Here is a 25064-nt window from a genome sequence, read left to right as displayed (position 1 = left end):
GCCATGCAGCCTCCAGCAAATTCTACAAATCCTGGCAGGCCCCTCTGCCCAGGGAATTACACCAGTGCCCAAGCCCTCAGCTGCAACAGGTTCTGCCACACCTTCCCAAAGAGGCTCTCTCTGCTCCTCCTATGCCTAGCAGGGCCTTACCCGAATATTGTCATCATTACTGTTGGTTTTCTCTCCTTTCCAGTTCAGACAGAGCTGGAAGATGGGTGGGATGGAGGAGTAGCCAGGGTTCAGCACCACGGCAGCCTGGAGTTTGGCTGGGAAGGGATGGGAAAGGAGGAAAAATCAGTTCCGAGATCCACCTTGACAGCCACGCACCCTCTCTGATTGGACCCCTGAGACTAGTTGTGATGTTCAAGTGCTGCAGAGCACATTCTGGTACTAACCTGACTTCTAGAATCTCTGAAGTGAAACTGCCAGGTTGCAGACCTAGAGGTCCTGTGACTCTGGTCCCTCTAAGGAGGCAGAGGTGTGTTGTCTCCCTAGAGTTTGCCCAAGAGTTCTATTTGCTCCTTTGATAGACACTTGTTTGAACTAGCATTTCTTTATTTGCCAGCAAGTTACAGATTTTCCCATTTGAAAGCTTACTATCTGTTTTTTTCTTTTCAACATATTGTACATTAGCCATTACATCAAATATATTTTCTCTATTCTGTTCCTTTTATTTTTAGATATTTTGTTATGTGAAATTTATTAAAAGCCAACATTTACTGAGTACTTACTATATTTCCAAGCACTGTGCTAAGACTTATGCATTTTATTTCATCCTAACAATGATTCCATGAGATAGGTACCATTATTATTATCCTCATTTTACATATGAAGAAACTGAGCCTCTGACAGAAAATTTCTTAAGATTGAACAATTACAATGAAGCAGTGCTGAGTTTAACCAGAGCTGCTTGATGTCAAAGCTGCGCTCATAATCATTAAATGAAATATTTGTCATTTTTTAACATATTTTTCCTTTGGTGACAGTTTTTGTCTTTTTCAATAGTATGACATTTATCCTCTCCACTAATGGGCTAAGTATGCCATTCTTTTTCACTATTTATGGGCAGGGGGTCGGTGGGGGCGGGGAGAAACTCTGATCCACCAGTAATTCAAATAATAGCAGACAAGAGAATATAGGTTAAGACAATTCTTTCCCAACACTCACAACAACATTTATTATACAGTAATTCCTTTATCCACTATTGTGTTGCTTCTGTCATAACAGTCTGCACATATTTTTGGATTTATTTCCGTTCATCAATTTTTTGCTTTTATCCATACTGTGTAAAGTTTTCAAACCAATCTACTGTAAAATGACTTAAGGATTATATATACATATATGGCTTATATATATTTGGAATTAGTACCCAGTTATTTAAATTTCACTCTTCATTTTTCAAATTCTGCAATGTGTCTAATGAAAATTTTAATTATCATATTCATTCTATGTGTGACTCTAAAATACTCCATCTTTCTAAGCTTTCACTTGCTCAACCAGGAAGAAATGATGTCTTCCAATTACTTCCCTTGGGGCTTTACAAATTTCTTGGACTGCATATTTTGTGCCCTTTCAAAACAGTACTCTACGGTGGTTTAGGGATAAGGTAAAAAAAAAAAATGTTTATAAAGGGGAGAGGATGGGAAGCAAATGCATAAATTCCAAACAGTAGTCACATATCATGACAGACAGAATGAAATGGGATTGGGGGCCTCAACTGTATCTGAAATATTTAATTTCCTCAGAATATTTTTAAAAACACATGAAGAAAAAGAGAAGAAATAGGGATAGAAAAACTCTAATATCAAAGAGTGCACCCTTTCCTTACATTTCTCACACTGTCTTAAAACTACAGACAATTGCTTTGGCTCTGTGGCCACATCACCAGGCCCTGGGGATCAGATCCTGTGGTCATTGCCAGGCCTGTTGAGGTTGGGGCAAGACAATAGCACCACAGGGAGCATGTGGGTGGCTCCAGCAGGAAGTCCTGGTGAATCAGATGTCAGGACAGCTGTGAGGAATCACAGCTTTCGATGATTCCAAAATGAGTGCAGCAACTACAGAAAGGAAGGAAGGTTGTGCCACCTTGCGCTTCACAACCTAAGAGGGACATGTCAGCCCTTCTGTGAAGTGGGGGACGAACAGGTGTCTGATTCTAGAGAGCAGTAAAGCCAAGGGCTAAGAGCTCAGGCTCAGAGGTCAGACTGGGTTTGTGGCTAAGACTTAATTTCCTCATCTGTAAAATGGGAATTTACCACCTCCAGGATTGTCATGAGGATTAAATGAGATAAAGCATGTATGTGACTGTGTTGCAGAACAAGTCCTCGCTGAACAGTGGCTCTTACAATCATTACTATTTGCTGAGTCCCCAAGCAGGATTCCAAGATCGTTCTCTTCCTTTGTGCAACTCTCAGGAATGTTTTATTCTTGGTAGCTCCCCTTGCCTAGAACCACTAGGATCATCAGAACAATTACCTGTGCCCCTTTCCACAAGTGCCATGTAGTAGAGATTGGTGTCCCCAGCAAGTCCCACCTCTACAATGTCTTTGGTGAAATGCAGCTCCTAGAAGTTACCACAGACAAGAAAAGAGTGAACTTCTGGCTCTTCTAGACAATTTTCCTGCCCTTCTGGTGGAGGGGCAGGAGCTGAAAGGTGAAGTGGGTTTGCAGTCCCCAGGACAGCAATGATGACCTGTCACTCCTCTACGTACCATGTAATCGTCATGGGAAATTGTCACCCACTTCACCAGGCGAGAGACAACCTTTGCAGGGAAGAGATACTGGCAATCACTGGTAACTGGTACAATGCCATGTTCTAAAAGATAGCAAGACAGGTGGTGTCACAGGTAGAAATCAGGTGCCACAGCTAGGTAACTAGCATCTTCTGGAGGACTCAGCTGGCCCTTCCAGCTGTCCAGGTACACCTGGTACCCAGTAGGTGCCCAGGTCAACATGTGCCAAGAATGCAGGCACACCAATCTGACTTTCACCCAGTTCTATATGCTTGTGGCCCAATCTAGCACCAACAAAAACGGTGTTTTATCCTTAATGCAAATGATGGTTGGCAAAATAAAAACCTCCTGGCAGCTAGAACCAGTGACAGTGCCTCTGCAGCAGTGACTGTTAATTAGATCACATAGCCAAGAGGGCTGTGTTTTCATAGCTGACCTTGATGGAGGAAATGACTGAAGTGTTCTGTGTCAGTTCCTCTAAGGTCTCGAGAAGAGCTGGAGAACAGCTCCAGGGTAAATTCCTGCTGGCACTTCAATAAGCAAATATGCCAACACAGTAAATGCTGTCCAGGATGACAATCATCCAACCTTCAGACAAAACAAATTCAGCAATGCTGATGGGGAGAAAAGCCCGATGAATAAGCAATGCTGCCCTGAAAGACAGGATCCACACTGAGCACAACAGAGGGGTATGGTCTCCAGATGCATCTTGGAAACCCAGTATCTTCCATGACAGTGACTCTTAGATCAGAAACATCTTAACCCTCACTACCCGGTACGTGCCTTGTACATAGTATTTACTGAATGGATAAATGAAAAGCAGCCCCATATGGCCACCATCTTGGTCAACAGCTCATCAGAATCACCTAAGAATTTATGAAAAACAGAGGGGATCAGCCTCACTCTGGATGGTGTTAGCTCAGTAGGTCTCAAGGGAGAAATAAGGGGTGGATCCCTGGATAACTGTATTCAAATAGGCTGAAGGTGAGCTTCACGAAGCATGAATTGGGCTTCTAGTAAACACCTGTAGAACACACGTAGGTCTGACAAGCACTAACTTAAGATGAGCTGCTCCTGAGCACTCCACTAACTTGTGCCACTCAGAAGACTTTGCGTCTCCTCTGTGAGCTGAGACAGCCCTGATGGGAGCTCAGATCTCTGCTTGGATGGGCCTGCAGCTCTCCCCAGTGGCCCTGCCAGTACTTCTGCTCAGCAAGAGCCAAGAATCAAGCCCTCTTCGATTTGAAAAGATCCGAGTGAAGGGCCAAGTCATTTCTGTCCCTGTGTTATCTGAATGGCTCTCAAGCCATAGCCCTAAAACCAGCTTACCAAGGGATGCAAACTGTTTGTGGAGAGCCAAGCGGGACTGCACCCTGGTCTTCAGCAGTTTCATGGTGGTCTCCATGTGGCTGGCACTCAGAGAGTGGTCAGCAATCACTGTGTGCTGTAGATGACAACAAGTAACACACCTGAGTGCTCCCCACTCCTTCCTCTAGGCCTTGCCTCTCTCCTAGGACCTGCCTGTATGTAGTAGCCAAGATCACCCATGCCCTAAGGTGGTCACTTAATGGGAACAGCAGGGTTTACTTGCTGTGACAGGCCAGACGCTGAGTCCCAGCAGGTACAATACAAGCTGCTGGGTTCTCAAGAGGCTATGGCTGGTTCCTGAGAAAAGGAAGGTCTCTGTTAGGGTGCTAGATCCCCTGGAGTTCTGCTCATACTTCATTTGTGGCCTCTTTGTACATAAGACTTAGGGGTGGCAGAGCCTGGAGTTGTGCTGCATCAGAGCAAGAACCCAAGTTATTTTAGACTCAGGGAGAAGGCAAAAGGTACCTAAATACATGTAGGCCTCGAACATTTTAGCGTTCTGAGTGGAGGGAGGACAGATCACAGCCCTGAGGGAAAGCATTCTGCTATTTTAAAGCCCTCGAAGGCCATCAGAAGCCTTTCTGGAGTTTGTATGGGAGGAGAGCTCCCCAACCAAGGAGACCAGATGAGTATACATACCTGGGGCTGCTCTTTAGGGAAGTGGAGGCCACCCAGCTTCTGTACCCACAAATAGGGGTGACCTAGGTCAAGTACGTAGTCTCTCAAAGTCAGGATACTGCAAAAAAGAACACAGAATGAAATGATTTTATAAGTCTTTTCTGCAGTGGTCCCAGGATACAGCCTTCCTCCCAAACAGGCTGGTCCCACAGGCTCAGCTATGCTCGCAGCCAGGCTGCGGGCCAAGCCTCTTGACTTCATTGGTTCACTACTGTGAATTTCATCTCTCTCATGTTCACTTTTTCTTTTTTCCCCTCACAGCCTTCAACTCCTAAGCAAATCTCAATAAAAAGGCAGTACATTTGATCTCTTTACCAGTCTACCAATTTGTAAAATACTTAAAAATTTTTCAATCCTCAAAGAATTAAAATGTTAAACATTTTTATTATATCTCATGTTCTTATCATGCTCATCAAGTTTTGATACCTCCACCCTTTCTCACCCTTCCAGGACCTTCATTTGCCTCGTAAGCAGGAAAGGGTATGTGTTCGCTTCTCTCGACACAGCATTCCCTCCTCCTCCCAGGTTCCCTCTACCCTGAGAGGCCACTGGCCCTACCGGATATCCGGCTTTGGGCTTGAGCCACCAGAGAAACTCAGAAGCAAAGAGGCCGGGAGAGGAGGAAACACTGCTGACTCACCCGACTTTATCAAACTGGTATTGATTGGCTGGATTCGGAGTTTTCTTTCCATGATCCCCAGGATACAAACAGCTCAGGACTGAGTCAGGAGACAGCAAGTCCCTGGAAAGGGAGAAGACTGCAGTGAGAAGGGAGGCCAACACCTTGCCTCAAAGCAGACTTGGGCATTCGGGGATGGTAATGCCACCTCTCAAACCAATGCCATCATTTACTGAATACTTCCTGTGGGCTAGACCCTTTATATACTCAAGTTCACTGGATCATCACAACCCTATGAGGTAGGGAGTATTATCATTTCCATTTTATAGAGGAGAAACTCAAGGCTTTGAAAGATATGGCTTGTTCAAATTCATACTGCTAGTAAGTGCTGGAGCTGGGATTTGCTCTGCCTAATCAAAGACAGTAGCACTCTAAACCACCAAATTAAAAACAAAAACAAAAACAAAAACAAAAACCTATCCCTTCAAGAGTTACATGGTGACTAGGGCCTTACCTCAGGGGAGCAAAGCCCTATGAAATAGAAATAGAAATAATCATAATTTTTATAGGAGCAGAAGAGATTCCTTTCTATCCCAGAAAGAACAAGTGTGTAGCACTGGTGCTGTGTCAATCATACTTTGACCAAATTTCATGCTACTACTCACAGAAGAAGGTCCCAGAAAAAGATATTATCACATGCACTGGAGACAAGGTGACCCAGTGCTATAAGTAGATCGACAAAGACACCAATGCCACCCACCCGGAATGGTTAGGGTATAGCCTGTAATTAAACATGACAACCAGAGAAGAGATTTAGGGTGGGGCCGAGTGTGGGGAGAATATAATAGATTAGTCCAATCATAAAGGACAACAGGGCCCATTCTTTCCCTCAACCAGCAAAGGGTTCTTATTCATCTTTTCAGGGATAGCATCAGGAGTGACTCAGGCAGAAGGGCTGATCCTGCTGCTCTGAGTCCCCGGCATGCCTTTGGGACTTAATTCTGGAACAGTGGCAGCTTCTGGCTCTTCTCTGTTCTGTCTCTCCCAGAGTCTCTCTCTTCCCTTTCACTGCCTCACATGAAAAACTGGCTAGAAAAGAAATAAGAATTGACAGTCTTTTGGCCAATATTTAGTGACTATTACCAACAGAATGAATGAACCAAAATAAAACAGAACATCTAAATCTGCACATGATAAGGGTTTCTAATTGGCAAAACCCGATGGCAAAATCAAATCTTGACAAAACCTACATCTGTAATATGCGACTCAGGACAACTGAATTTGCTAAAAATAGACATAAAAGGGGAAGCTATATATAGTCATAAAAATACAACACAAAACAAAAAAACTATTTGATTAGTCAAATCTTTGTTATAAAATTTTAATGGAAAAGAATTAAATAAACTTTGGTAAAATAAAAATGGAAAATGATTAAAAATAGGTTAATGGCTTAATAAAAAATTAATGAATTAAAATGCTCTAATGGGGATCATTATAGAAAATAATTTGAGGAAAATTCAGCAAAATTAGTATAATTCTGATTAAAACATTTGTATTAAAAACATTAATTCCCTAATGAATTAACAGATCCTGGCAACAGTCATCAATATTGCTAACATCACAAAAATAAAGACAGCCCATGCCTCTTAATGGAAGTACTCAATAACATCTATGACTGTCATGCTCCTTTATCCCCCTTCTAAAAACTCAAAATGGAATCTGAGCAAGCCTCTAAATCTAACTACAATTTACATGAATAACAGGAGGAAGGAGTAATACATTAAAATATACTACAGGAATGTAATCATCAAAATCAAATTCTAGGGGACCTACAGAGCAAACACACTTTCTCAGCAAATAAAAGGATGACAGGGACATTCAGATGAAAAAAATGCTTGAGAGAAGTTTCACCCAATTGAGTCAAAACCCAAATAGTAAAAACGAAACAGAATGAACAAAAAACAACTAATGACAAAATTAGAGAAATCTGAACTGCAACTGGCTTTGCATGATATTAAGGAATTAGTATAATACTGTAATTATATTGAAAAAAAAGTATCCCTATATTTTAGTAGATAGATAAAATCATAAACTGGGCTGGTGTTTCCAGGGGCCAAAGCAGCCTGTACTTGAGAGAAGGGCTCTGGGCTGGGGGTCTGGAGCTCTAGGCCCAAGGCTTCCATGGTCATATGTCCCCAGCCCTCGATTTATCCACCTGTACAATAGAAGGATAAGCTAGACAACACTTGAAGGTCCATCAAGATCTAATCCTAGTTTCAGGGTGGTGTTTCCTTTTGTGTCTCCTCCCTCTTTGGGGGCAAATGCCCACCCAGTAATGACAGTAGTATAGTACAGTGGTATATAGGCCTCAGTTTCCTCATCTTATAGAGCTACTGGAAGAATTAAGCAAGTTGATAAACACAGCTGTCATTTACCAAGTGCTTCACCTATGCTAAGCACTTGTCCTGACTCTTCACACGCTCCCTAGAAGAGGACATTACAATTAACAACCACAGAATGAGGAAACAGACTCAGAAGCAAAGAAACTTGGCTAAAAGTGCACAAAGAGCTGTTAAATGGCCAACCCAGGACTCATCAGAGCTCATAACCAGTCTGTATAACCAGTCTATATAACCAGTCTGCAGTACTGCCTCCATCACTGCACTGCACAGCTTAGTGAGGAGCTAGAGTTAAGCATGCACTGAGGCCAGCCTGCTCTGCAACTCTGTTATTAGCAGGTAGGGCATCTGAGAAGTGAGCAGGCAGAACTCTCGTGACAAGGATATCCACCCTGGCCAGGGCCCTTATGGAGACCTAGAGCTATTCACTGGACTGAGAGCTCTGGCGAAATGTAATGGGCGCTCTGAAGGAGCAAGCCCTGGGCTCCCTCTGCTGGGGTCGGGTGGGAAGGGAGTCAATTTCATCCAAAGCACACCTGGGTGGTCAAACAACACTCATGAACAGGGACCAAGGCTGTAGCCTGAAAGAGGCGTGGACTTCAAGTGCAGGGTAGAATACCCAGAGAAACCACCAGTTAGCCATGAAAAAAGCCCCACCTCATTAGGCTCCAAACATGTGCCTCGTTCAGTGGTCTTTCTACAGCTGAGATGAGGACTCAGTGGGACCATGTAAAAGCAGGGGCAGAAGGAGTGCCAGGCCAGGGCAGTGCTCTTGTAAGTGAGGCTATTTCATCTTAAGGCCCTCTTCCTCCTCTCTTCGTCCTGCTTCTGGCTGTGTAACAATACTGCTATGGTCAGGGGTTTCCTGGGGATGCTTGGCCTACAGCTGTCATTACTGTGCCTCTGTTCACCCTCCTCAAAGCCCTAATGGGGACCCACCACAGTCCAATTCCCATTGCCCAGGTAAGGACAATCTGGGATTGAGCTGAGCTGTGAAGAAAAAAATCCCAGCACCTTGGGATAGGAAAAGAAAAGGAAGAGAGCAGTCTGAATGTATCAACCTGATACTGTCTGCCAAATCTCATTTTCACATTCACATTCTTTCCACACTGCTTGTAAAAAGCTAGTATCTGCCCCGCCTACTCAATTTGCAATACACTACAGTCACTTTTATCATCTGCTGTGTAGTAAGAGGACTTCACCAATTAAAGTCCATGAGTGCTTTCTAAGAAAAATACCAGTAATGAGCCAACACTTCTAGGCCATGTGAACATGACAACAGAAGGCAATGTAGCCATGAACCTCCTCAGAGCCAGAAGAGGGAGAAACCAAGCAGCCCAACGCCATGGTTCTCCTCACCACCCTTCCTCGTCCCACTCTCTGAAGCGCCTGCTCAATACCCGGCACTGATGGGGGTGATCAGCTCCACTGCAGTTGTCACTTTGGCCTTTACTGTCATGATGTTGAGGTTCATAAGATAGTAGAAAGTCAGGTGAAGCACACTGTCATCTGGAGGGGGAGGAAGGAAAAGCAGAGATCATTTAAGAGTTAACTATGAGAACAAAGTCAACAGTTTTATAGAAAGGAAAGTCAATGAGGCTTTTAAGATCTTTTACTATAAAAATAAAAACTTCAAGGCAATTTAATGTTGAGTAAAAAAAAAAAGCAGAGTGGTCTATGGCCATGCCACCCTAAACGTGCACGATCTTGTCTGATCTTGGAAGCTAAGCAGGGCTGGGCCTGGTGAGTACTTGGATGGGAGATCACCTAGGAATACCAGGTGCTGTAGGCATTAAAAAATGATAATAATAATAAAAAGCAGTACGAATTCTTTGCTACTCCTCTCTCCAAGAGGTAGAGCTTCATTTCCCTCCTGTGGAGTGTGAGGTGGACTTACGAGACTCTGCTTCTAAGAAATACAATATGGAAAGGGAGTGATCAAGTGATCACCAAAGGGATCCAGGTTAATATCACCATTAATAAGACACAATGATACCCACATCTATTGTCTTCCTACCCAAAACCTATAACCTCAGTCTAATCAGGAGAAAATGCCAGACAAGCCCAAATTGAGAGTCTTCCAACATCATAAATAAACCTTGTCTTCAGAAGTGTCAAAGTCATGAAGTACAAGCAAAGACTGAGGAACTGTCACTGCCTGGAGGAGACTAAGGGGAATGACGACTAAATAAATTTGTGAGATCTTGCACTGGATCTTGGAACAGAAAAAAGACATTAGAGAAACACCAGGGAAATGTGAATAAATCCTGTAGTTTACTTAACAGTGTTGTACCAATAAAATCAACATTAGCTTTGATAATTGTACTGTGGTTAGATATTGACATTAGGGGAAGCTGGGTGAAGAGCATGCGAGAACTCTGTATTATCACTGCAACTCTTCTGAGTCTAAAATTATCTCAAAATAAACTTTTTGTAAGGCAAAGAAAGGACCAGTGTATAAAGTATGTTTCCATTTGTGTAAAGGACAAAAGGAGGAGGAGATAAATATATACTTATATAAAAGCTTCTAAATGCACTGAATACTTCTAGAAAATACGTAAGAAACCTAACACAATAGTTGTCCTTGGAGGTAAGACCAAGGACCAGAGTCTGGGAGTCCAGATGAGAGAGAAACTTACATTTGACTGTTAGCTCTTAAACTGAAGGCTTTACCACATGTTCCTTTATCCATACCAAACCAATTTCAAAATATATATTTTCTATAGAACATAAAGTTCTACCTAGATTAAATTAATATTAGTTACATTACTCAAAATTTGCATACTCTTGCAACTTGTTCTGTGTATCTGACTTTTAAAATTCAGAAAGAGGTATAGTTTTATCAAACATCCCTTAGGTGTCTAGTTTTGTTGTTCTGTTGCTATGGTATGACTTAGGGGAAAAAATCAAATGAACTCCATGCAAAATAATGAGGATAAACAGAGAAATATGAAACCAGAATCTTTTCTTGGGCAAAGAGGCCTCTGGCTTGCTGGACCCTGTGCTACTGCAGCTGGCTGAACTCTTAGGTGCCATGGGATCCCACAAGGGGAGCCAGACCTTTGCACTTCAAGTCCAGCATGACAGACAGTGGGTGCCTCTTCAACATCTCCTTGCGCTTGTCATCCAACTGAACTCCCAGTGTGGGTCGCCGGCGTTTCTGGACAAAGGAAAGAATGGAGCTGATAAGCACTAGTGGTACTAATCTCTCCCTTCCTCCTCCCTACTGGCCAGGGCCTGAGCACTACTGCCTGAGACCCGTTGCTTCAGCTACCAGGCTGCCAGGCTCCCAGCAGCCCTTTCTTTCAAGCTTCTTTCTTCTGCTTCTAGGGAGGACGCCACTCGCCAACTAGCAGGCCCCAGCACAGCTGCCTGGTACACCCATGAGAGGAAACGGCTCTCACCGTGGTCTGCTCCTCCTCAGCATCTGAGTCGCTCTCATCATCTGCAACCACGGAGAAGGTGTCTATAGGTGAGGGGGCTCCCAATGCTCCTTAAATTACCTCAACACATGGGGAATAAAGGGGCCCAGATTCTGTGTCGTTTGTAAATGGGTTTCTTTAGAATAAATAATAAATAAATTTGCTGCTTCTTATTCAGTATTGAAAACACGATGATGTAAGAAAAAAAGAAAAGAGGAATGACCTATAATCCCACCACCCCTGTCTTTTAAAGTGCTTTTTAATGTCATTCTAGGGACTACAAGGCCCTCTACTGGTAGTGGTGGTGGTAGCAATAATGATAATATAAATAACAACAACAGCAACAGCAGCTCATATAATTTGCTATGTGCCAAAAATGCTGTCTAACGGTTTTCATGCATGACCTTCTTTAATCCACGTAATAATTCTACATGACATATTATTATCCTGTTTTGACAAGTGAATAAACTGAGGCTCAGAAATGTTAAAGATCAGTGAGCTAGTGAGTGGCAGGGCTGAAATCCAAAGGCAGTGCTCTCCCTGTCTATCCCTGAGCATTAAGACATTAAAGTTAAGCTTCCTGTGGCACATAACTGGTACAGCTAATTTCCAAAGGACCAGCACTGCCCTTGGGTGGTGATTTGGTGTCCCTGGGAATCCTTGGGAGGCTTACATTACCTTGGGAGTCCTCGGGAGGCTTAAACAGAGCCTTGGCTTCATCCACACTGCCTTCGATCGCCACAGACAAGGTCTTATCTGGGAGCAAGAAAAAGCTTCATGTGATAGACGCTGAGGGAAGGAGCTAAGCAACAGAAGCAGGCCAGCTGTGGGACTGCATTTCTTCTACCTTTGTCATAGCGCCTTACTGACTGGGGCGTGGGAGGACAAAAGCCCTTTCTCCAAATGAAGAGAAAAAAGGTAGGAAACTTAAGTCTTTTTTGCATCATTTACTGAGAACAAAAAAATTCAAAGTACGGATTGCTGGACGAGCATCACCTGAGACCAGGGGTGAACGTCACTGTTTTCAGGCTTACGCCAAGGCACTGAGGGTACTCTTCTGCCAAGTGTCTTAAAGGTTCTCATGCAGAAGCCCATACAGCACACATTCCGGAAGTGATGACTCTCACCCATGTACTTATTCTCTATTCTACACTACACCAAGCACCTGGCCGGCACTGTCACATTTAACTGGGAGGCAGGAGGACAGTGGGTTTGGAAACTTGAACCCTGCAGTCCAGAGTCCTTGAGTCCCTGCCCTACCAATTCCCAAACATGTGACCTGGAAAGTTACGTCATAGCCATGAGTCCCAGTTTCTGCATCTATAGAATCGGAATGTGACAAATCATAGCTGCCCTGTGGGGTGTTGAAGTGATGCTTATAATGAATGAGCTGATGTTTATAACTTTAATTATAAAATTATTAAAAAAAAAAAAACTTTTAACAACCTTTACAACGATGCTGTAGGAGCAATATTTATAGATGAGAAAATTAAGGCTCAGAGGAGTTTGATACAATAGCCAGGAAGTACATAAGCTAAGACCAATCGACTTGAGCTTGGCATCTCAGTACGAAGCTGAGAGGCCTGTTCTATGCATCAGGTCTGACACCTCCCTAACGGCGCCTGTGCCTGCCTTTGTGGAACAACGTGGGTCTAGTGCAGGGAGGTCAGACAGACCACCACCCCTCCTGCTCCACTCAAAAGAACATACAAATTACAAATAGTCTCAGGAGCCTGAAATGGTTTGCCCAGCTGCACTAAGGAAGGATGACAAACTTCCTCCAAGTGGCAGGCCACTGAGATAATATTATCAGGTATCTGACCACTGCTCTTTCTCTTACACCTCACCCAAAAAAGCTGGTTGTCTCCATCAACCACTGACAGACTTTTGAGTAGTTTAATCCTGAAATTCTATAGTAAAATTGGAATGGAAACAGGTTGGGGTTTAAACACAAAAGAAAGGAAAATTACTCACCCTGTTTAGGGGGCTGGGAGGATTTCATATGAGCTGATGATCGAAAAAAGAGGGAAAACAAAGGGGAAGGAGAGGACCAGAGGACCAGGAAGACACAAGAAGAGAGAGAGTAATGTGTTGGTGCCTATGGCTAGGAGGAGAGGCATGCACTAGTGCAACATACGTCTGTCTGAGGTGGCAGGGTGGGTGTGGGGAAGAAAAGTTCAGGTGCTCGGTGGAAGCTGCAGTAGGGCAAGAGGAAGGGTCTCCAAAAACTTCTCAAAACCCCAGTAGAGGAAAGGGCTTCCCTTACGCTTAATGAGGACATCGTAATGGCATGCAGTCTGTTTGGGGCATGGGAAAGCCTGGGAGAGCTGACTGGGACCTTTGTTCACCAAGCCACCTCTCTGAAGCAGAGCAAGAAGCACCAATCCATCTGCCACGCATGCCTTGGGCTGCCTGAGTACTGCACCCTGCAGCCAACCAGCCAGGCTTATCAAAGATTCAAAGCCATCCATTCTGAAATGCCCATCAGGTTAGTCTAGCCTCAGGCCAGCTGGTCAAAGCAGCCATGCTGGGCAGAGCAGAGGGGAGGTGGCATTTGTCACCTGAGGTCTTCTCAGCAGGGCCTGGGAGCTTTCCTCAGTAGGCAGTGCTTCCGTAAGCCACGGCTTCTGCTCCCACAGCCCCTTTTCCTCACCCGGCTCCCATACTCACCACAGGCCTGCCCATATGCAGTGGCCTGGACAAAGAGGACATAGAGGGGAGGCGGTAGGTGTCTGGCCGTCTCATATTGCTTGTGAGCCTGGTCAAACGGCATGAACAGATACTCCTGCACTGGGAGGGAAGCCTGCAGGCAACGAAAGAAAGATTTGTTTTTCCATTCTAGGCAGTCCAAGAATGAACATGTGACCACTCACAGTTACAATATAGTTTTTTATTTATGAAAGTGATATATGATAAGCTAACAGAACTAACAGGTAGATAAAAGGTCCATATAAAAAATCAATTGCATTTCTTTATGCACACAATAAACAGTAAGACAATGAACTTAAAAAAGATACCACTTCCAATAGCGTCAAGAAAACATCAAATATTTAAGAATAAATAAATGAAAGGTATGTCAGCCTCTACACAAAGAACTGAGAAATAAAAGATCTAAATGAATGAAGCTATATGCCATGTTAATGGCCTGGAACACACAATACAATCCAGATGTCAATTCTCCCCAAAGTGATCTACAGATTCAGTGCAATCCCAGTCTAAATCCCAGCAGGTGAAAATAGACTAGCAGATTCCAAAATTTATATGTAAATGCGAAGGGCTAAGAATAACCAAGACAACCTTGAAAAATTAAGCTGAAGGACTTATTCTACTGAGACTTCTGATAAAGTTACAGTAAAGACAGTGTGATACTAGTGCATAAATAGACAAAAAGATATCACACACAATCCTACATACACAGACATTTGATTTATAACAAAAGGAGGAAAGAATGGTCTTTTTGATAAATGAGTCAGCTAAATACCTACAGGGGAAAAAAATAAATCTGTTCCTTACCTCACACTAAATACAAAATTCACTTCCAGAAAAACTATATACCTAAATGTGAAAGGTAAACAACAGAACTTCTATAAGGAAACAAGAGAATATCTCCATGACCTTGGGAAAGAGAAAGATTTATTAAACAGTACACAAAAGCAATAATCATAAAGAAAAATACTAATTAGATTAAAATTAAGAACATGTGCTCATTAAAAAATACCACTATGAGAGAAAAGTCACAGAATAGGAAAGATATCTGCAAAAGACTCATTTTCAGAAAATATAAAAAACTCTAAGCAATCCAACAGAAAAATGGGCAAAAGACATAAGTAGGCCCGTCACTGAAGAGTTAATCCAGAGTCAATAAGCACATAAAAGGTGCTGTGCTCAACTGTCACTGGTCCCAGGAAAAGAGAAATTAAAAACATAAGCAATGCCCTCCGGAATGGCTACAATTAAGAAGACTGACAATATCAAGTGTTGGTGAGGATGTGGAGCAATTAGAACTTTCCTGTGGTGCTGGAATCAATATAATTGCTTTAGAAAACTGTTTCAGTTTTCCAAACCTAAATATATGCATAGCATATTTTTTAACAGGAAAGTTAAAAAACTTTCAGTTTGTTTTCTTTTTGTCCTATTATGAAGTGCTACTGGGAATATTTCTGTTAACAATTCTAATTCTAAACCTAGAGTTGAAGGGAGGAAATGTAGATCTTGCCAAATCCCAGAAGAGAATTTATAATTTCTCTAGGATCCTTCTGTAAAGTTCCTCCATATTAACCATTTACCCTGCCTCATAAAACTGTAAGGCTCTAGACCAAATCTGGCTTCACGAAGCAAACAAAATCAGGTCACCTATATAGAAAGACATTACATTTTACAGGTAAAGTAGGGACTTTCTCCTAAGGTACCTAATGGCTTTCAAATATAAGTACTTTTCAGAGCAAGTAGATCTACTGAGCATCTGCCCCTGAAGTACGGTCAAGGAGATCTAACAGATATCCACAGAAACATGCTTAGATGCCTGAGACTGGGGGCTGTTGGAGACCATGCAGAGGGTAAACTAAACTTATAGTTTGCAAATATGTTTTACCCAGAGGCTCTGGGTGTAAAGAAAATGCCCAAGTAAATGTGTGTATGTACTCCTGAGCCCACCTGGCCAGCATTTCTTCCACTCAGGACACAACATTATTGCACCAGTTGGGTAGGACTTCAGCCAGGACCATCTCTGCACTGTTCTCTAACACGGATTAGGGTAACAGATAACATACCTGGCAGAATGGAGATGGGGGTGCAGGTGGCCTCAGGTCAAAAAGGTCTCACTGGTTCTTCAGTGAAAGCAAAGCAAAAGACTGGGAAGAAGGGGTTGTGGGGGAGACACTCACCTGCATGATGCTGTTGAGGCGTGGCTGGAGGCTGCTCAGGTACTCCTTCTTCACTTCAATCTCCTTAAGAATCTTCTCCTTGTTGGACAGGCACTCACGGTACTTCTCCGCCAGCCTGTTTAGGAAGGACAGCACTATCACTAGATGCTCTCCTGGGATATCTTGATATGCTAGTTCACTGTCAGAATCCACCTAGTAACAGCAATCGTGATGAACTGTTTACCTAGCACTTAAGATGTGCCAGGCACTTTGAGAACTCTTTATAAGCATTATTGCATTTATCCTTATAAAAACCCTGGATGACAGGGACTTTTCTTATCCCCAAAGGAGGAAATGAAAGCTGAGAGGTAGGTTAACTTGCCCAAGGTCAGCCAGTTAAGAGCAAGCGCAGAGCTGGGTTTTAAATTCATGCCTACCTGGTTCAAAAGGTTCTGTCCATACCACTAGGAAATACCCCTGTGTCATCTCCAGCTCCATTTCTTGCCTCTAGGGGCAAGACCCAAACTCTCATAAACATGTGGACCTAGCAGCTACAAGTCCCAAACAAGCCACACACTGGCCTGAGTGGGACAGGGTGGAGATGGATTCCGGACAAGTGCCACAGGAAAGCAACATTCACAGCTTAGCCTGTGCCCAGGGCAAGCAGTGTACTGGACAGGGGAGGTACGGGCCAGCCCCATTTCCTAAAAACTGATACCAATTCCTTAAGAACCAGACTTAGTGCTTATTAAATTCATAACATGAACCAAAGGCACAGAATATATTCTATAACAGAAAAAGCAAGGAATAAAAGCAGCCGATTCTCCAATAAAAAAACAGATGTGCTAACCACAAACCCTACAATTCTTATACAAATATGAAAGGGAAAAAAGTCACCATAATGAAAGAGATGCAGCCATTAAAAGTCCAGTATGAAAAAAAAGCTCTTACAAAGACCTAGATTAAATTACACAGTATAAACATTCTATTTACAGTTAATAACTAAAAGCTCTTTATTAGTACAGGAAAGTTTTATATGTAAAGGTGTGCCTTATTAAAGCATTACTTAAACACCCTAAATTAAGTCCAATCCAACAGAGAAATGATTACATGAATTACAATTTGTCTATACATGAAAATGTTGTAAAACCTAAAATAATGTTTACAAAGCTTTAAAATACCACAGGGACACTGTTATAGGTAGGGGGAAAAGGCAAAAAACAAAATTAGATTCATGGTACAAAAAGTATTTAGGTCTCAGGTGTTAAAATTTTAAAGGAAAAGTTACTCCATCTTCCTGTTAACAGCTTTAAGCAATTCAAACCCCACCCATGATGCAGCTGGCCAAGTCTAAACTATTAGGTGTGAGTTAATCACAATATGAGATTTTGTCTTAGAAACTATTCTGCTGGTTCCCCAGCACTTTACTGTCTGATTTGGGTCATGATAAAGGACGGATCCCCATGGGTAAAGGTCCGTGTGTCTGCACAGGCTAACAAGGTCAAGAAGGATGAAACACCACCTTTTCCGCTGCTCCAGCTCCCAATCCAGACGTGCAAGGGTTTGTTGGTGAGGGTCTCCCATGGTGACTTCAGCCTTGCTGATATCTGGAGGAGCCTCCTTATAGAACTCCTCTAAACTGACTAGATCAATTTCTTCATGCTTTGACCTGCAGACAAAAACAAATTTCACTCTGCCATTCTTAAGCAGGCCCACAGTTCCCCTCAACCCCACCATGTACATCCACTTAGCCCAGATCTGCAGCTACACAGGGACCTGGAATCCAGTCTTCTCAGAAAACGCTCATTAGCAGGTATTTCAGTTTAAAGAGAGGTAGTTGGTGACGTGCCACAGGATCCTTAACCATGCTGTCTAACCTTTTAATCCAAGAATTAGCTTAACACCTGGAAGGGATGCTTACCAAATTTATAGACATCTCCAAGCTGAACGAGAGGGCTAAGAGCTTAAAGAGTCAAATAAAAATACTATGGTCTAGGCCTAAACTGTCAGGTTGAAACCAAGAAATGTTATTTAACAGGAATAAACATAAAGGTCTGCATTTAAGTTCAAAATAGTAACTACATAACCATGGGATGGGGAAGATCTAACCGAATATGAAAGGTTTTAATTGTTACATGTATAGTGACGCCATGTATAAAAAAAATCCAATACTCTTTCCTGCATTAACATAGAGCACAGGTTGTAGACAGATGATGGCAATAACAACAGCAGCTACCATGAATTAAGTACCCACTGTATGTCATCTTTACCTCACTTCTCAAAATAACTCTATAAAGTGGGGATTTTTATCTCCACTTTTCAAATGAGATGGAGGCTTCTGTAGTTAACCAGCTTGCCCAAGGTCACACAGCTAGTGAGTGGCAGAGCTGGTATTTGAACCTAGACTGTCTGACTCCAGGGTCCACCGTGGCCACCTGCCTCTCCATAAGCCCAAGGTCTGCTGTATTCTTTGCCAGCTTTCATCTGAGTGATGGTTACAGGTTGAGGCATCACATTCTTTTACTTTGTTTTTATATTTTTTACTTTTAAATAGTTTAAGACTCATGAGAAGTTTCAAAAATAGTACTGAGAGTTTATTTCCTCTGTGTAACCTTCCCCTGGGTTCTCCCAATAATATCTTACCTAAACATAGTACACTGTCAAAATTAGGAAACTGACAATGGTACAATATTATTAACTCAGGTATGGACCTGATGTGGGTTTTATCTCTATTAGTATTTAAGTATTATTGTGTGATGAATTTATGGAGCAGATAAGATACCTCTCAAAAATCAGTATCATCATTACTAAAAATATACCAGACCCAATATCTAATGTGCCCCCAACCCCAAGTATATTACAACTAAAAACCTGCCTCCTTTCAGTTTGCACAAATAGGTCTAACCAAACAAGAACACGTTCCATTCTCTTCCTCTGCCTACTTGTTCTTTCTCATTTCTCAGCGTGGATTTGACAAAAGGCATTACATTTTAAGAACATCGCCAAATTCTAGTTCGTTCACCTGAAGGCAGCTAAACAGCAAGAAATTCAGATTCGAAAGAATAAAATCCATTTGCAAAAATGAATTGTTGGAACTTTAGAGATGAAAATTGAGCCAAATGGTTAAAAGGATATGACTTGCTCCCATACAAGGTGCCCAGGAATCAAACCTGTAATAAATGTAAAGGTCCCTGCTGGGGAGAGACAACTGCCTTTGACCAAGTGCAGAGCTCAAAATTCAAAAGGATCAGACAGGCTTCTGAGTTTCTTCATGCAGCCTGAAAATACTGCTTCCAATTTTCCCACTCAAAGCGATCTATCTAACAATGAGGAGGCTGAGGTGGATCTGCGGGACCCTGGCAGAGACTATGTACTAACCTTCTCCCAGGTTCTACAGTCTCTGCACTCATCTGATTTCTTTTTAAGAGACTAGCTCTCAAAGAGCTATGTAGGATAAAACAGTTACCAACAGACCACCTTGCCAAAGCTCTGTCCTCCGAAACTCACTTAAACTCCAGACATTTAGTAATCTCCTTCTGCAGGTGCATTACTTCATACAACAGGTTCTGGAGTTGCAGGTGATAGGCGTCTACTTTCTGCTTGGCCTGAAAGAAGGACAAGGTCGGAGGTGAGTGGGGCAAGTCAGAGTTGGACAGTGCAGGGTAGCAGCAAACTGAGAGAGTGGGTAGAGGGGATGAAAAAGGGGATGGAGAGGAAGAAGGAGAAGGAAGGTTAAACTTCTCAACTATTACCTCGTGGGTCTGATCTCTTCCTTTCTTCAACCTGATATGAGCTAATCGGTTAAGCTTCTTCAGAGTCATAAAATGCACACAGCTCTGGATTCTCCGATCCTCAAGTTCAACTGCCTGTGGATAAAGAAAAACTGGTAAACACCTCAATAACAGGTGCTGGCTGGGTTTCCTTCAGCCCCCAAAACAGAAGGAGCTCAGAACCATGAGAAGTGTCCAAAGGAAATGAAAGAATGACTATATAAGAGAAATGCTTAAGGTTCCCAGGCAAAAGAGCAATTTCTGCTTGGACAGAAGCAACAGGAAACAAAGACGGAGCAAGCACAGCCAATGCACAATTATCTGTTCCTACATATTGCACACAGAGAGCCTAACGATAGCAACATATTGCCATACAATTTGACCTCTATAAATAACATTATAGAATAATTTAAATGAAAACAGAATTACAGTTATAAAGCTTGGCTATAGTGAAATACATAAGACGTAATAATCTTAATAATATTAGCCAGTATAAGCACAAACAAGTGAGCTTCCTGGAAAAATATGGATTTTGTTTTGTTTTGAACTCATCCATCTAGTTTTTAGTCACACTTATTTTCTCTGCCTGAAGCCTGGTTTATTCATTTAATATTAATATTTCATTTTTGGTCTCTATGATTTACTTATACATATCCATCCTTATGACAGCAAGGGAATTTACATATACTATCATTTCTCAACACCTAGCAAAATGTCTAGCACTTAATAAATATTAGTTGGATGAATTATCAAATTATAGTTATGGAAAAAATTAATTATCCTATACTTTCATTACTGTAACCGGTGATGATGAGACATTGGTGGTGATGAGACATTCCAGTAAATTAGTAGGCAGGTCTTTGGAGCCCCAGGCTACCTATTCGTAGCTATTCGTAGCTATTCGTAGCTAGAAGATCAAGATCAGGAAGGGTTCTGGAAAGCGCAGAACAGGTCCATCCGTGCAGACCCACCAGGTTCATGTTTGTCTAGTCCAGTCCTTACCACATCTTTGCCTCCCCTGCTCTTCAGGTCCTGGATCTCGGCCATGAGCCTCTGTAATTCCTGGCATGTGTACTTGTATAGTTCATAGTCTCTGCCAGGGTCCCGCAGATCCACCTCAGCTTCCTCACTGTAGTATTTACCTTCCTGTGGAGGCAAGGATACAGGCCTTGAGTGGGGAGTAAAAGTCTACCTGTTGGGACCAGGGACATAGGCTGGGATCAGTAACAATGAAGCCCCAAATCAGGTCTCTAAAGGATCTGGTCCTCAAATGTTTTTCTTCTTTTCCTCTTTCTAATTATAAAATAAAGCATGCTTGGTGACAGAAATTCAGAACAGTGAGGAATATCAAGAACAAAATGACTATGGCCATGCCACCCTGAACATGCCAGATCTCATCTGATCTCGGAAGCTAAGGAGGGTCGGGCCTGGTTAGTACTTGGATGGGAGACTACCTAGGAATTCCAGGTGCAGTAGGCATTTAAAAAAAAAAAAATGAAAGACTGCTATAATCTCAACTCCCAGCCTCAAATAATTCCACTGTTAATTCTGTGGATAAGTACAAATTTTATTTTTAAACAAAATGGAATATGCTATTTAGTGCAATTTCCCATTCCAATAAATACAGATCTCCATCAAAATGGCTACATGATAGCTATAGATCCTCTATATAGATAAACCAAAATTAATTCAACCAAATTCCTATGGATGGATGTTTAGATGGTCAAATCAAGCTTTAACAGAGACTAAAATATTGGTCTCCCAGCCTTTGGAGTAAACAGAACACATCTCTTTAATGGAGAGTCTACTGTAGTTAGCAATACTGTATTGCACTCCAGAAAGGTTGCTAAGAGAGTAGACTTTAAAAGTTCTCATTACAATAAAAAAAAATTTTGTAACTACGTATGATGACAGATGTTAACCAGACTTATTGTGATCATTTTGCAATATATCAAATAGTGAATCATTTTGTACACCTGAAACTAACATAATGTTATGTCAATTAAACAAGAGAGTCAGAATCAATGCCCCCCAAATGATAAGTCTTTTCATTAATCTTGATTTCCTAAATCTGAGGTTAAGTATAATTTTCTATTCAAATTTAAGCTGCTATGTCTCTCTATTCTAGTTTTAAAAACAAATGAAAAACATAACCAAATGATCCAAACAGTTAAGTCATAAATTAGGTAGACAGATTCAAGGACAGAGAAATAGCAAAAGAACCTGCTGACACATGAGCTTTCATGCCACAAAAGAGGTTCTGCAGACACGTGGTTCTGGTACTGTCTCAGTAGCAGGCCAGGGATGCCACATTTTAAAATTCCAGTGGTATGCTGCATATGGACTGCCTTCTTCTGATCATCAGGAAAATTGAAGACATACACTATACTAGAATGCATTCTCTGTTCAGACAACAATCATGTCTAATATAGGCTTGCTGGTTCTTGGGATGCTACAGCTAAACCTGATGTAGCTACTAAGGCTTTGTAGAGCCAAGTGAATTCTGGGCACCTGGTTAAGCAGTGACCACTTGAGAGGTTGTCTCTGTGACCCTCAGCTGCTGTAAACCGAGAGCCACAAACTTGGCCACAAACTGCAATTTTTTAGCAGCATGGCAGCCCCGGCTGATCTCACCTGCTCAGTGTCCGAACGATTACGCTTCCCTTCAGCTGGAGCTCCATCACTTCGGATCACTTTGGGCTTCCGTTTTTTGCTCGATTCCGATGACATGATTGTTTGGTGAAGTCAGGCAGAAAAAGAGGCCTGTTAAAAGGAGAAAGCTTTTGAGATTTTCCAGAATTGGAACTGGAAATTTTCCTGGAGTCAGAATACTTAACTTTAACTAGCAGTTTTGGCTACTTACACCCTTGGTAATTCAAGAAAAGTAACTCAACCCTCCAAAGCCTATTTAATCCTCTGTAAAAAGGGGAATCATCCCTCAGCCTGTCCAAAATAACTTATCTCCACCTCCACCTCCTTTAAAGGCACTACTCCACTGACCAAACTCTTCAGGCTGACATTTAAGCCCATTCCCAATACTACTGATTTATCACTGTGTGCTGGACCTTGATCTAAGCACTTTAAGTGTGTTCTCATTTGATCTTTCTAACAAAACTTTTAGATAAGAACAAGTACCATTTTATAGATGAGAACACTAAAGATCAGAAAGGTGTATGATTTGCCCAAGGTCAAACAGCTAGTATGCTAAAGCTTGGGTCCATCTGATGCCACATCAGTGTTCTTGACAACTACATTATTGTGCCTCCTAGTCTTGCCACCATCTCATCTGGCGATGCCATCAACTCCTTGGTTGACCCTAAAATTTAAAAGAACAGAGCCTACATTTCATGAAGCTCTAGGGTCAAAAAGCATCCTCCCTCTGCTACTACTCCTGGTTGTCACCACAGCCCCGAGGTGCACAGCACTATCCCTCTTATCTCAATCAATCTGTCATCAACAATTATTGAGAAGGCCAACAGCTCATCATAGTAGAGTCAGAGAAGTCCTGAATTGGAGTCTCCACTCTATTAGTTAATGGCCATGATTCCTTAACAAATCACCTCACTTTTCTCTGGCTGTTTCCGCACAGATCAAATGAGAATAAAAGCTCCTACCTCAGGGGTTGTTGTGGACACTAACACAGAAATGTCCTCCAGTGGGGAAGGTGATGAAGATGTTCTGGAAGAGAGGCTTTAGATGGCACATAGATGATTTTAAATAATGCTGAACACCTGAGGAAAAAGTTAATCCCTTTTCAATTCTTCTTAGAAAATTTTGATTGCTTTAAGGAGAACGTCTCATTTTCCTAGAATACCTTTAACATCTATGAACGCCAATATTCCTTTAACAATAGTACTGTCTTAGAGCTGTAAACTTAAATCTGACCAAATTATTAACGATGACCTGTTTCATATTAAATATATTGATTTTTAGCATTATCTTCTGCATATGACAAGTGAAACAAGTTTTATATTTACAGTAGACTTAAAATTTCTTTTTAAAGTAAATTTAAAACTCAAAAGTCACTTGATTAAAAATCTTTAGTAAAACAGTCTTACAAGGTAAGTTGATTTGGCCAGAGCCACAAAGGTGAAACTCATAAAGATGAGACTGGAAAGGCTTAAGTGTGGGAAATCTCAGCTTTGGCAACATAGTAAAGAGCGCCTGGAACACATAAGCGCACAATAAATGTGAGCTGTTAACACCACCACCATCGTTGTCCCGTTGTGGTCATCTAAAGCAGCAGTCCCCAACCTTTTTGGCACCAGTGACCGGTGCTCCTATGAGAATCTAATGCCTGATGATCTGAGGTGGAGCTGAGGCGATGATGCTAGCGCTGGGGAGCGGCTGCAAATACAGACGAAGGTTCAGCCGCTGCTCATCTCCTGCAGTGAGGCCTAGTTCCTAACAGGTCACAGACCAGAACTGGTCCGGGGGTTGGAGATCCCTGATCTAGAGAATACATGTGGGGCCTGACAACGTTGAAGCCAACGTTTTCCACATGAGGAAACTGAGGCTGCAGCGCCCAGTGGCCGGGAACCCCAGGGAGTAATGACAGAAAACCCTGATCGGACTTCAGCCCGAGGACCCACTCTGAACCGTCAACACTTCAGTCCCAAAGCGCTGGGCCCTGCACCGCCGCCCGGCCGCGGTCCCAATCTCCCCTCCTCACCACACCGCGCCCGAACATGTACAATAGAGCGAGTCTCTTCCCGCGGCGTAGACACTGTGGTCAATGCACCATAGAGAAGCGGAAGGAAGGAGCGGCCGGCCGGAAGCGAGGCACGGAGGCCGGAAGTGATGCGCCAAGGCGGGTCACGGCAGGCGGTCTGCCGTGCAGGCTGCTGCTGGGTGACGTGGAACCGCGGCACCTGAGTTGTCAGGGCGGGTCACAACTGCCAATACCCTCACACTGCCCCCTAAAGCCAGGAAACAGATTGCAAGGGCAAAGACTCTTATGTGCGTCCTTTGCTCTTTCCAGCGCCTAAAGTAATGCCCAGCAACAAGGAGACGCTCCACTAAGTATCTGTTGAGTTTGTCTAAAGCCTAAGATAACACAAGAGCATGGTAATGTCAAGATTTGGGCTCCTGTGGATTTGCCTCCATAACCTGAATCTTTTTTTTTTTTTTTTTTGAGGGGGTTTCTAATTTTGATGTTTGATAGTTTAACTCGTTTGCCTCTAGACAGCATGACCTGGATTCTTAACCAATGTC

At 42.5% G+C, this 25064-nt stretch overlaps 1 protein-coding gene and 2 pseudogenes across 10 annotated transcripts in view; 2 read left to right on the top strand and 1 right to left on the bottom strand.

Annotated features, from left to right (window-relative positions):
• THOC5 (THO complex 5) overlaps positions 1-24671 on the bottom strand; it is a 27397-nt gene extending 2726 nt beyond the window's left edge. The window contains exons 1-21 of one of the 10 annotated variants that reach the window (XM_011373358.2): positions 24523-24646; positions 23909-24014; positions 23465-23581; positions 22485-22613; positions 20853-20996; positions 19833-19946; positions 19588-19685; positions 17603-17749; positions 16102-16216; positions 13889-14021; positions 13193-13225; positions 11897-11974; positions 11201-11241; positions 10857-10956; positions 9197-9305; positions 5419-5520; positions 4740-4836; positions 4062-4176; positions 2712-2815; positions 2476-2563; positions 151-266 (exon numbers count right to left, since the gene is read on the bottom strand). In XM_011373358.2, coding sequence (XP_011371660.1) covers positions 151-266; positions 2476-2563; positions 2712-2815; positions 4062-4176; positions 4740-4836; positions 5419-5520; positions 9197-9305; positions 10857-10956; positions 11201-11241; positions 11897-11974; positions 13193-13225; positions 13889-14021; positions 16102-16216; positions 17603-17749; positions 19588-19685; positions 19833-19946; positions 20853-20996; positions 22485-22580 — 1830 coding nt within the window. In that variant the 5' untranslated portion in view covers positions 22581-22613; positions 23465-23581; positions 23909-24014; positions 24523-24646. Of the gene's footprint in view, positions 1-150; positions 267-2475; positions 2564-2711; positions 2816-4061; positions 4177-4739; positions 4837-5418; positions 5521-9196; positions 9306-10856; positions 10957-11200; positions 11242-11896; positions 11975-13192; positions 13226-13888; positions 14022-16101; positions 16217-17602; positions 17750-19587; positions 19686-19832; positions 19947-20852; positions 20997-22484; positions 22614-23464; positions 23582-23908; positions 24015-24104; positions 24420-24449 lie in introns of those variants that run through there. The other 9 variants (XM_011373361.2, XM_011373356.2, XM_011373360.2 and 6 more) reach the window with 9 other exon arrangements.
• On the top strand, positions 9470-9588 carry LOC111747467 (annotated as a pseudogene).
• On the top strand, positions 21211-21329 carry LOC111747460 (annotated as a pseudogene).
• Positions 24672-25064: the final 393 nt, after the last annotated feature.

The sequence above is a fragment of the Pteropus vampyrus genome, unplaced genomic scaffold (genome assembly GCF_000151845.1).
Source record: "Pteropus vampyrus isolate Shadow unplaced genomic scaffold, Pvam_2.0 Scaffold223, whole genome shotgun sequence".
NCBI classification, from domain to species: domain Eukaryota; kingdom Metazoa; phylum Chordata; class Mammalia; order Chiroptera; family Pteropodidae; genus Pteropus; species Pteropus vampyrus.
This window is presented reverse-complemented; position numbering and strand designations above follow the sequence as displayed.